This window comes from Cydia fagiglandana, chromosome 20 (genome assembly GCF_963556715.1).
Source record: "Cydia fagiglandana chromosome 20, ilCydFagi1.1, whole genome shotgun sequence".
NCBI classification, from domain to species: domain Eukaryota; kingdom Metazoa; phylum Arthropoda; class Insecta; order Lepidoptera; family Tortricidae; genus Cydia; species Cydia fagiglandana.
In genome coordinates this window covers 7,824,038-7,837,676 of record NC_085951.1, presented here as the reverse complement: position 1 = coordinate 7,837,676, position 13,639 = coordinate 7,824,038, and the positions used below count along the sequence as shown (strand labels likewise).

The 13,639-nt window shown below is 36.3% G+C and overlaps 1 protein-coding gene and 1 long non-coding RNA gene across 3 annotated transcripts in view; one reads left to right on the top strand and one right to left on the bottom strand.

Moving 5' to 3' along the window:
* LOC134674520 (rabphilin-3A) overlaps positions 1-13,639 on the bottom strand; it is a 92,043-nt gene that overhangs the window by 42,524 nt on the left and 35,880 nt on the right. The window contains exon 4 of one of the 2 annotated variants that reach the window (XM_063532616.1): positions 7,436-7,619. In XM_063532616.1, the coding sequence (XP_063388686.1) occupies positions 7,436-7,619 (184 nt within the window). The remainder of the gene's footprint in view (positions 1-7,435; positions 7,620-13,639) is intronic. The other variant, XM_063532617.1, reaches the window with a different exon arrangement.
* Positions 1-13,639, top strand: part of LOC134674585 (uncharacterized) — a 254,701-nt gene that overhangs the window by 233,164 nt on the left and 7,898 nt on the right. The gene's annotated exons all lie outside the window — the stretch shown is intronic.

The following is a 13,639-nucleotide window of genomic DNA, read 5'->3' as shown; positions in this document are numbered from 1 at the left end:
GGTAGCCTTTTCGTAGGTGGATGCGATCAATCCATTTATGATTGATGGAAACATGACCGCATAGACTAGGAATCCTCTAGACCGAGTTTAGAGCAATTATTTCATGCAACCGATGATGCCAAAAATGCGGGGGTGGGGGACGAGGTGAGCGAAGTCCCCCCAACTAGCAAATCTATGTGCTATAAAAGTTGAGAGCACGTTTTTATTTTCGCTTTTTGGTGCTATAAACGGTGTAAAAACAGTCGAATAAAAGTCCTGTAAGCGTTTACTCAACGCGAAAAGGCGCACTTATACAGACTAAAAGTGTTATAAAAATAGAGTAAGCGCTGTATAAGAAGCAAATCGATGCTGTAAGAGTTGAGTAAAAGTTGATATAAAGCGCTTCTAGTGTTTTAATAGCAACGATAGTGCTTTTATTCGATTATTTGTTCTATAAACATTATCAATTTGCTATTACTCAGTGAAAGTGTTCTATAAAAGCAACCGCACTGCTTTTTCTCAGCAAAAATGTTTCGTAAAAGTAGCCGAATTGCTTTTACTCGGCATTTTGAATGTGTAAGAGTGCAGTAAATGCTTTTATTCAACAAATATGTGCTAAAAACGATCTCAGGTAAGCGATTATATTTCAATTATTTGATTAAGTTTGAGGCCTAATCGTCTTCACGTATCTAATAAAACAAAAAGGTACTTAAGTATTTTTTTACTGCTGTCATCCATGACATTTATTTTTACCGTGATTGTGTACATAAGTTTTTACTGTCTGTAAGTACACGTAATACAGTAAAACCTAGCGCGAAAAATACTTTATTGATAAAACCAAAGGCACTGGTTCATATATATTCATGGGCCGCCTATTTTCTTAAATTTCAATAAAAAGCAAGCTGACTTTTAGCAGCTTCAACTGCTCTTGGTCGGCCGTGGCTTAACTTGGCAAATTTTGCGCAAATGGCAAAAAAGTGGTACAAATATTCATCAAAAAAACAAAAGTGGTCAGCTACATCCTGTGTTGGCAGGTTCCTGTGTCCGACCGAATTTGTGGTACCACGTGAGCTACAATTTACTTCATCGAAAAATAGAATGTCACTTGTAGGATTGCTGCCATTCACATTTATTTTAATGCGGACGGACTGCAAAAGCTATCAGGCTAAGGTGAGGCCGACCAAGACATACGTCAACAAATTTAATGTAGGTATTACAATCAGTTTTTTTCATTCTATTTTTCGATGAGGTAAATTGTAGTTGTCACGTGGTACCACAAATTCGGTCGAACACAGGAACCTGCCAACACAGGATGTAGCTGACCACTTTTGTTTTGCTGTCCTCAAAGGCAGCTATCCTACCCTGCAAGTTTCATTCTATTATACGATGGGGTTTTTTTTTTTGATGAATTTTTGTGCCACTATTTTGCCATTTACGCAAAATTTGCGAAATTAAGCCGCGGCCGACCAAGAGCAGTTGATGCTACTAAAAGTCAGCTACCCCTACAGAGTAGGATTTTCTGTTTTTTTATCAGGTAGGGTTTCATGCAGTTGGCCACCGGACTATATTGAAACGTACAACATGGCTGACTTGTGCTGTTAATGTAGTTCAAAACTCTTTAAAAGTACTCTAAGCTGAATACATTTTGAATAAAACCTGTAAATACACTTCAGCTCCTATAACAGCGGTTTGAGCCCCATTACCCGAATTATGATATAAGCGCGCTGTTACAGCAGCATTGTTGCCAAATGGTTATTGGATTGCTTTTAATAGGCTTTTATAGCAACAGAGAAGAGAGTTGAGTAACAGTTGTATTAAAGCGCCTTATTCAGACAATTAGCTATTCTATAGCTGTTATATGATTTTAATAGAACAATTATGCTGAATAAAAGAGATTTAGTAGCGCTAATTCAGCATTTATTAAAAGGTGGAATAAAAGTGCTAAAAGATAGTGCTATAAACGTTTATACGACATGATTATAGCACTAATTAGCGAAAATTGCTAAATAGTCGAGTTAACCGCTGTTATACGATATATTGGTGTTTCAACAACCGTAACTCGGCTGTTATACGATTAGAGGCTGAGTAAATCAATTCTTATACGACTATTTTGCTAGTCCCGTGCCGTGATTGGTCCGTTCAAAGACACGGATGTCACACGAAGACACTTTCGACTCGAACATGGAATAAAATTACCGTATGCGTGGCAGAGGGGGTAGCGCGACTATGCTCAGTCTAGAGAATGTTTTGTCTGTGCATGACCGGGACTCTATTCGCCAACCGTCAAAGTAACATGATGACTCCTGTGAAAAATGCAGCACGGATATGATATGGGCCCGATTGCATAACAACTTGTAACTAATAATATTAGCGAAAGTCTCTTTCTAATCAAAGGAATGGGAAAGAGACTTCCGCTAATATTATTAGTTACAAGTAGTTATGCAATCGGCCCATGGTCGTTATTGTCTACGTGACAGCGTAATAGAACAGTATCCGTCACTTTCAATCCCGCGGTGTTAAAAAGTAACAGTTATTTTATCACGTGGATTCGTGGATAAAGCCATCCATAAAACGCCTGCTGTTTGTCGGATTGGATTAATATTAGATTAAAGGACACTTATCCCACGTACGCAACGTATGCAATGCATTATGACATCTGAACTGAACCCTGTACGCTTAGAAACATACTTGTCATACGCAACGCAACGCATGACAAGTATGTTTCTAAGCATACAACTTTCAGGGTTCAGATGTCATAATGCATTGCATACGTTGCGTACGCGGGATAAGTGTGTCCCTGCCTTTAATGTCTCTTAAACATCAAAGTCCACCAAATCCAACGGCACAAGTATTATTTATTTAATTATTTTTATTACTTCCCTTGAATCGGAAACGGGCCACAGGAGGCATATTAATTTCTGACAGTATTTTTGATTTTTTCCCAGCACAGGATCAAATAAAGAACAGAATCAATCAAAAAATTATTATGTCTTTCGTAAGACGGAAGAAAAGTATATTGATATGTTTGTATGAACTCGTCAATTTTCCTTATGAATCTCTGAAATGAGTGTGGTACCGTAAAACGGGGTGAGTAGGTTTCGCGGGGAGAGTTGGGTTATGAATGGGGAGAGAAGGTTTGAGAGGGGGGTGAGAAGGGATTTTAAGGCTACTTCTACAAAATAATGTATTCCAATTTAAAATGGGGCTATAGTAATACGCACAATAAAAAAAATCGATCCAACAATCTTCCAAAATCACCTTTGTATGAAAAACCCTCTCACCCCAAATACGAGTCACTACGGGGTGAGGTGGTGTTTCCTCTTTATCGTCAAAGCTATGAAATGGAACTACCCAAAATAAAATACTAACTAAAATACAAACGTCCGAACCACTTATTATAGTTATACACCATTCAGTTTTCAGATGTATAAATAAAATTTTATCGAGGTTTGAAAGTCATTCACCCAACTCACCCCATTTTACGGTACAACAACACATTCGTTTCAACTTTGTCATTGTCATTTTTAAAACTTATTTAGATATTTTCTGATCACACTGTACTGTATAAAAATGTACCTCCTAATTATTCGACCTACTTACTTCAGAGAACATACAGTTTGAACTCGCGACCATGACCCAAATCGTGCTGACACATCGATGTGGACTGTGAGAGGATCCCAATATAGTTTCCGCCATGGTATAATAAAATAATATACTCCGCCTGGTACTCTCTTCCCGTCTTTTCGTGGTCACGTGACTGACACAAGCCTACGTCATCATGCGACAGCGCTATATGATAATGTGCGATAGCGCTATATATAGCGGCCATGTTATTATGACGTAGGCTTGTGTCACTCTGGGAAGAGAAGACCATGTTTTATTAGATAATTAGACTATGGTTCCCGCCAAGAGCGGCATTCGAACTTTAACATCCTAAGACCCACCATACCGGGTGTGGCTTGTACTATGAGCAAAAAATTAAACTGTAGGCTGTACTCCTCATACTGACCAACATTTGTTCAGCGACATTTAAAAATAACATGTGGTTTGATTTTTAATACACTTTAAAGTTTATTCTAAGACGCAATGTATTGCGAAGTTTGATATGTTTAAGGGGTGACAAGCAACGTCAATCACAATGATATGTCGTGGCGTCCATTGAAGATAATATTTATTTTGTATGCAAAATAGCGAGACTAAATACTTCATAATTTTTAAAAGTTGTTGAACAAAATTGTCACCGTTTGAGGAGTACAATCTATGTTTTAATTATTTGCTCGTGTTACAGGCCACACCCGGTATAAAGCTTAATTTTTAGTGTCCCGTACAAAACTTTGTTTACGGAACACTTATGGGATCACTTCGGTCTTGCAAATCAGTTAAATACGTTTTTTTAATTAAGTAAATTAGAACGAATTTCGTTTGTTTGAAAAGCAATGAAGCAAAATAAATACTACTTTATTTGTTTCACGAAAGGTTCAAATTAGGTTGCACGAATATGTACATTTAGTCTCAGGAGGTTAAAGATATTTTGTGTGATATCAATAGGAAGCAAACGAGCAGACGAATCGCCTGATGGTAAGCGATTATCGTCGCCCATGGACACCCGCAACATCAAACGGGTTGTAAGTGCGTTGCCGGTATTTAAGACGTACGCTCTGATCTTAAATCTGCTTTTGATTTGAAGTTACTCTCAGCGTATACTGGAGTCAGTTATGTAACGCTGCCATACATGACCCAAAAAAATTTTATTAAGCTATGAGCTTCATCACATCTGATATTTGAGTAATTCTAAGCATTTCTAGCGTGAAGTGGGGGGGAGGGTGGGGTACAAAGACGGCCGCCATCCGTCATCTTTAAAAAAAATCTACTCTGATCCTGGTGGGTACTAGGGCAAGTTTGGTATCATTTTCGTATAAACCAAAGACGTAGAATTCATTGCTGATATTTGTTTTTTCAATTTCATAGTAATTTTACAAGAAAAACGTAAAAAGGTGAAAAATTTGGTTGGAGATTTTTGCTACGCGGAGCCGAAACTACAAAAGATAGAAAGTTGAAATTTGCACACTAGATTACATTTATAAAGTGTACAAGAGATAAGAAGCGATTTTGAGAAATTCAACCCCTAAGGGGGTTAAAAAGGGGATGAAAGTTTGTATGGGGTTCAAGTTTTATTTTAAGCTAGGAATTTGAAACTTCGTAAAACGATATATTATTAAAATACAAGAAAACTAATTTCAGCGTTTTTGAAAATTCATCCCCTAAGGTGGTGAAAAAGGAGTTGAAAGTTTGTATGGATATCAAAAAAATTTTTGAACGCGGGACTTGAATCTTTGTATTTGGGGATATTATTAAAAGACAGGAAAAGTAATTTCAGCGTTTTGTAAAATTCATCCCCTAACAGGGTTAAAAAGGGGTTGAAAGTTTGAATCCATTACAAATCCGAGTAGACACACATTTCTTATTGGCTCCCAGGCTTGAAATGCTTAGAATTACTCAAGGAACATATGTGATGAAGCTCATAGCTTAATAAAAATTTTTTGGGTCAACTTTATAACTGCTTCCGCTAGTAGTGTTAGGCTTCGAGATGTACTGCCAGTAATATTAAGTATCAAATAAATATTTTTACATACAGTTCGAATGGTACTAGAGTCTTATAATATAATAAAATTATATGTAGAATAAAAAAATATATACCGGGGTGTCCCCTATAGCACGACAAAAAAAAAACATAGATTGTACTCCTCAAAAGATAAAAAGTTTCTTTGAAAACTTTAAAAAATATAGTATACTAGTAATATATTGCGTCTTAAAACTTAAGTTATTTTTAAAAGTCGCTTAATACTTAAATCTTAATCAGTTTGATGAGTCCATACACATTCGGTAAAATATTCTTTTTTAAATAATAAACTGACCGGCGATTAGCCCTAGTCACACCTGATGGAAAGTGAAGACAGAGTATGAAGCTCACTGGTTCAGTAATAGCCTAATCACTCTTGCTTAAAAGAGACCGAGGATTTAATAACAAAAAGGTAAAGAACTTACAATACTGACATAGATAGGTAAAATGCTTGTAAGCACAGCAAAGCCATTTTGCTAAAGATCTGCTAACAATGAACAGTGCCGGAATTGGCGGACTGGCTTTGTCGCTCTAAACAAAAGAGCTATCGAAGCTTAGTCAAATTACTGTCCCGTCTGTCGCTTAGCAGAAATTATGTACCATCATACTGAGAGAAAAGTACAACAAAAATACACTTAGAATTACAAAAACTTAATCCGGGGACAAGGAGAGTTAACTAATAGGAACAAATTGACTTTTGCAATTTCTATTAGGTCCTGCAATTTCTATTATCTGTTTGTTGAAATTATATTTGGGATTACTGAGCTGTTTGTAGAAATAAATAAACTTTACAGAAATAGTGAAACGTCCATAATTATTACTAAAACTTCATTTTTTCCCCCAGTACAGAACTGTTTTTTAATTCCTGGCGGCGTAGCACGGTGGCGTTTGATGATTTTTCTCTCAATGCAGCCATCAAGCGCCGCGATTATTACGCCATTCATGGTCCTAGCTAAATTGGTTATTCCATACTTACGCTATGGAATGTCCAACTTAGCTAGACCCTAAATGGCTTAACATTCACAGAGAGTGAACTGTACATTTAGCGTAATAGATGTCAGTAGTCATTAGCCGATAAGACTTAGAGTCAAAGGTAAATACATTCTCAAATGGCCTTATAAAAACATGCCTATGTAAAAACATGCCAATGAGGGCATCAGCAGGTACTTTTAGCGTGTGGTTTTATCCATTGCTATATACATACATTCTTCTTCGCAAGTTTTTACTTCAACCACATCTGTTTAGTTTCTTACCTTCATCCTTACCTGGTAAAGTGACCTGGTAAGTTTACTATCCGCGCACTGTAGGCCTAGCACAGAAAGGGCGTGACAGTATCTCGCCCGCGAGATAGACTGGAAGGCCTTTTGCTAACTTAGAATGGACTTAAATAATCACATTCATTACATCTAAGTACCACACCTGATTAGTTTCTTACCTTCAACTTTACCTTTTGAAGTGACAAGGCAAGTTTAATGGACCATCTGTCGCCTCTTCGGGAGTGGTTAAGGAGAGACTTGAAAGAATTACATGTTAAACATGGCCATACCTTTTTCTTAGTTTTCTTACCTTCATTCTTACCTGTTGAAGGAACCTGGCAAGTTTAACGGACCATCTGATGTCGCCTCTTCGAGAGTATATGTAGGAAGAGACTTAAAGAATTACATCGTTAACTTCTAGCCATACCAGTTTTTTTAGTTTTCTTACCTTCTTTCTTACCTGTTGAAGTGACTTTTGCAAGTCTAATGGACCGTCTGTCGCCTCTTCGAGAGTGGTTAAGGAGAGACTTGAGAGAATTACATGTTAAACTTAGCCATACCTTTTTTTTAGTTTTCTTACCTTCATTCTTACCTGTTGAAGGGACCTGGCAAGTTTGCTGTCCGCGTATTGGCCGGTCTGTCGCCTCTCCGGGAGTATGTACTTAGGAAGAGACTTGAAGAACCATGCTCCGGACTTTTTCCACATCTCACGTGTCTCCGCGCAGAGATTGCATATGTATTGCTCTCTTGATCGGATTGGTGATCTGTAAAAGAGTGAATCCCGTGAGTTAGAAATACCTAAACAGCTAAAAGTTTATTTACCTATCATATTTTGTGTAAATTTCGAAATTAATAAATAAACTCTAAATCAATAATAGAAGCATTTCGCATTTTGTTTCGTGTATTAAACCTTTTTTCGGAATTTAAAGCCGATGATATTTTTTTCTGGGCATATTTTTAACCATTTGTGACCGAAAAAAAACACCTAGATCCGCAAATATTCAGAAAAGCAAAGGTAAGTAAGTCCAGACACAAATAAGAACGTAAAGTACAACAATTATAATGTAATAAAATTATGATACCCACATTGTACGGTCTAAGTAGGTACCTCAAAGAATATTTTAAGATATCCGCACCCATACAACGTATTACAATCAACACTCAACCTTTGAAAAGCTGTCTGAGAGCGCTCCCCTTACTTTCAGGAGAAGTGCCTTGAAAATATCAGCCAAGTGTGAGTCGGAGCCGCAGACGAAAGTTCTGTAGGTAAGTATTAAGTATTATCGCGACATTGACTGCCGTATTCGAACTTCAAGATATTCACAAGAAATACGTACTAGATCCATTCCAGATACGTTATAGTTTAGATATCACCTAGTTCTCTTTTGCAGCGCAATTCGGGCAACCAATGTCACTTTTACGTTAGATAGAGTAAGATATCTATTATGTAGATGTGAATTGGATCTCTAAGTCATATCCTGTGGAAATAGTTCAAGAGTATCTCCAGAATCGCGCAAATGTCAAATTTGACAGGTTAGATCTTAAACATATCGTTATCGTATCTTGGTGATGTCTAAAAGATATCTAATAGGTAGATGTCTATTTTAAAATCCGAATCGAGCCCTTTAGTAACGTCATAACTTCATAACACTTTAAACTCTCGCGTTTTAAGAACGCGTACACGAACTAGAAACATTCATATTCGGCCGCATATTCGCATTTGAGATGTGGTGTTGGAGACGTATGCTGCGAATTCCCTGGACCGCACGCCGGACCAACGTGTCCATACTCAAAGAGCTCGGAATAACCACAAGGCTGTCGTCTACTATCTGCTATCAGAGGAACCTTATGTATTTCGGACACGTCGCTCGTAGAGACCCGGATAGCTTAGAAAAGCTGATGGTAGTTGGTAAGGTCGAAGGGGAACGAGGACGCGGTCGATCGCCTACCCGGTGGTCAGACTTGATAAAAACCATCACCGGCTTGCTAATACCTAAAGCTATTAAGACCGCCGAGGACAGGAACACTTGGAAAAGCATGGTACACCGCGCAGGAAACTCTTCAAACTAGACACGACCTTCAGCAATGAAGACGCCGACTAAGAAGAAGAAGAATTCATATTCCGCAAATTTCATGTTCGGCCAGGTTCGGCCCATTTCTACTTGAAGCATTCCGTTGGCAGCCGATGGTTTTACGTAACCCTAAAAAATAGGGGTGTCTCCCAATTCCCAAACATTTGAGTAATGGCGTAGGAAAACAGTGTTGATGATGATACCAAACAATATCATGCGAGCACTCAATCGTAACCTGTCGTAAAAATATTCCATCATGTTCAGTGTTGCCAATACGGATTTTGAAAAAATGCTAGACTTTTGATTTGATATATGCTAAAAAATGATGATGATGATCAGATGGGACAATTTTCGACCAACCTGATCCACGAAAAAATCAGAGGTCAATTTAACTGAATTTAGTTGCCATTAATAAAAATTATACACGTCCATCGACGTCCATCCGCCCACAAAAGTCAAAATTCATATGAAAATATGAACCACATAAGGCGATGGCGCATATTGTTGTTGCCAAGTTGCTGAAATCTTATGCTAAAAATATGCTAGATGCTAAATGGAAAATTTTGGTGTCAAAGCGAGTGAAAATATGCCAGATCTGGCATCATTTATGCCAAGTTGGCAACACTGATCGTATTCGCATGATCGATTCATCGTTTCTTTGGATTATGTTTATTTCTAAGGTTTATAATATTTGCTATCTATTGAATACTAAAGAGGTCGTGTAAAAAAGTTGTTTTTGGAATATGAGTTGTTATTGTTAGGCATTCTATATTTTGCTTGTTTGTACTGGATTATTCTTTAGGTACGTATATTTATAATAACTGGGTAATATCATATTTATAGTAGCTGGATATTTTTAACGACAGGTGAGTCTTGTCGTTGTCTTGTTGTTGAAAGGTTTGGGGTAAGATTAATTTGACCGTTTTGAGATTAACCTACACCAGCCTACATTATATGAAATGATATTGTAGTAGTTAATTAGCTAGTAAGTAAAGAATTGTGTATACAGGGTGATTCATGAGACGTGAGCAGGACTAATCCTGCACACTCAGTAACTGATAATTGATCTATCACTGTCGTATTAAGGTGAAAAAAGCACATTTTTTCCTATATTTTAAATTTTTGGCGAGGGCAAATTGCACTCATGGTCACCCTACAAGATCTAATTAATAAACATAAAACCTCTTTAACCGCAATGACAGCATATTGATTACGAAGAAAATAAACTGTCAAACTTGAGTGAGATACGAGTTTTCAAAAGTAACCAGACCGTGATGACATTCAATTTGACACAGAATATCGGTAGTTTAGTAGTATTCTAATTGTAGGGTAACCATGCATGTCGTAAATAAATTAATAACTTTTTTTTTCAACACGACTAGAAATTTGCACTGCACCGCACTAATACTGATACGAAACAGTTGCTTATAATTTACGAAATGCGCAGTGTTAGTCCTGCTCACGTCTCCTGAATCACCCTGTATTATAGACTAACATTAGCCTTAAGATAAAATTGTCACTAACACTATTGATCCAAGTTGGTCGCGAATAAATGAATTTATTTATAAGTTCTATTAAATTTTAGTTTTAATTTTAATGTTGTTTTTATTATCACTTTATTTGTTATTGGTAAATAAATAATATTATTCACACTGTTTTCATGTATTTATTTTACTATACTAGTAATATATTGCCATAGTTATTATATTGCTAGTTATTCATGCCAAGCAGGGCCGTCTTTAACTATGCTGCCCTTGGGCACATAAGAAATTGGGGCCCTTTTGGAAACTAAATTAAGCTGTTATTGTCTGTCCTTCGGGACCCCCTGAGGATGTGGGTCCTGGACATAGGCCCCGTGTGCCCTTATGGTAAAGACGGTACTGATGCCAAGGGTTAGTTGACTACGTAGTATTATAAACTGAAATAAATGTCATATACTAAGAAAAAGTGACCAAGGCCTCCAGTAAAAACAAATTAAAATATTTTCTAAAAAAATAATACAGTGAAACCTGGATAAGTGAGACTTCAAGGGACGAGCAGATTTGTCTAATTTAAAGAGGTTTTCCACTTACCCAGGCTCTCAGTTAGTCAGGTACAAATAAATTTCTGTCTCATTTACCGAGGGCCCCATTAATAGAGGTGAGAATAGGGGATGGATTTCAGTTATAGAGGTGGTTAATAAGGTATTTTGTAATTATCTTTAAAAATAAATAAGGTAAAATAATACTTGTCCCTAAATATTTTTAAGTCTGTTAATTATTTCTTTAAATTTATTTTGAATGATTCTATCTTCAAATGATAGTTTATTTTCAATTAAATTTGATACGGACTTCATTGCCTCTTAGAAAATTATTAAGTAAATGAAAATGTGTTTATTCGTGTCAAGATTTCAGCTTTCGTTTCGATAGTTTTAACTACATAAAGTACCTAACTAAATGAAACTTGAAGTCGTTTAGACACAATTAAGCAAATGCGGAATTTATGGATAGACTAAGAGTTACTTAGTAGGAATACGGAAACTGATCAATAAAGTCCAAGTTAGAGAGGTCATAGACTGACATTATCTCAGATACAGAGGCCAATTCTTATAAAATTCTAAAAAAACAATTAGGGGCGATTCTCAGAGATGACATTCGGTGCCTGACTTCGGTGCCAAAATTTTTTTTTAACTTATATAATATGCGAGTTTGTTTCCTAAAATCTACCCTTAATATAAAAAATATTGGTAGTGGAGGCCTCCATTAGAACCTTATAGTTTTCAAGATATTTGAGATTAAAAAAACACCGAAATCATGCGCAGGCACTAAAATCAATTTGCGTCACCGAATCCAATAATGCTTACACCAAAATCACATTTAGGTTTTATATTTCAATTATATAATTATCGTAATCATATTTTTCAATCCTATTTGTTGATAAGCGATGTAACACGGCTAATGATCTCGAAAGCTTACATAAATTTAATAGATATAGACTCAAAATTTTAAAATAACCAAATTACGGCTTGTAAATCAACATCTCTAGAAGATATCCCACACTATATGACTGGCTTCATATAATAGGGTGATGTGTGGTCCTGAAACGAGTTTTAGACATGTCGACATTCTCGACCACAAATTAGCACATTATAATCATTTATTCATTGCATTATTATATCCATGAAGGAGAAGATGTTTGTTTCACGCAATCCGACCGCACACGCATCTAAAAAAAACGTATGTTACCTGCACCCGATAAACAACACACTCGTGAGTGGTGTTCAATGCTCATTAAATATTTAATGTACTTATAAAGCAATGTGATGCAATACGGAAAACAAGTATTTTTTTAATAAAAGAGTTTAAAAGCGTGAACTCCGTCAATTTAAAACTATAATATTTGAAGTAGTCGAGTAATGCTTGAAGATTCAATTACCAATTAATTATGATCTCCAGCACCCTCAAACACTTGAGCTAAATTGTAACAAAGTTGTTGACAAAGACATAAGACATTGAGGATTGTTAAAACATTTGCTGTGTTCAATTTGTGTCTATGGCTATGCTTTAGAAATATCGATCAGTAGGTACGCTCAGTGCCTTTGAAGCGATCTCGACATTAGAATGCTATTTTATTTTTAATCCCTTGTTCTTCGAAGGGTTCACCTTGCATAGTACTTACATACACAAGTTATTTTAAAAGAAGTGGGATCTAATTGACTACATTTATTTAACATGGCTGACATGTTTAAAGGTATCGAGGTGTAGGGCCTCCGGTGATACAGAGGACAACGAACATAATTTACTTAATTGGTTGGAAAAGAATATCAAGACAGAGAAAGAAACACTGGGTCTATACGTCTGGTTTAAAAAACTACTCATAGTGAACTAGTGATTTTGTGTACCTACTATGACATAATTTACTTACAAACATAATTTTACGTTTGTACAACGTATCTTTCACTTTTTAGACACAATAAATTAGTACAACAAACTAGTTTACAAAGCAGGATTTGAATTCAGTGATCACTTTTTTGATATCGGTGGTCAAAAAATCCACCGAAACCAGGGAAATCAACACCAGCGATATCAAAATTAATAGCTTTTTAGCAATTACAGAAATAGCATGAACGATATAGAGGAGATGTAATAATGGTGGATTTACGTACTTTCGATGACTTCTTAATCACTTACATAACGATAATTGCACTAAAACTTTCGGAGTAAATTGCACCACCGATCTCAAAAAAACATAGGACCAAACCCAGCGAAGGACGGAGAAACGTTTAAAAAATCACTTTATTGTACTGTGACTGTACCTTTACTTTATTCAACGGTTAAGGCACAACTAAAGCATACTATGTTTGAGACACTGAGTTCCTGGTCTACAACTTTGAAGGAGTACTGACATGTTTTGCAAATTACACCGATATCAGTCACTAGCCCGGGACACATCGTAAATTTGGTTTTATTCAATGTGTTGAGCAAACACATTATTGTGATATAAAGAATATGATAAGCTAACTAATACCCTATGCGTGAATACCCATAATAACTCCGATCTAATGCCCCGTCTTGAGTAATAATTTTTTGTTTCATAAAATCTGGGTGCGAGACACGCCCACCGAACATCATTTTTGGCATTTGAATTTCTTTTTCTTGTATTATTTAAATAATAAATAAATAATTTAATAGTGTCCTAGACAGAATATAAGCTGAAGATCATGCCTAAATTAA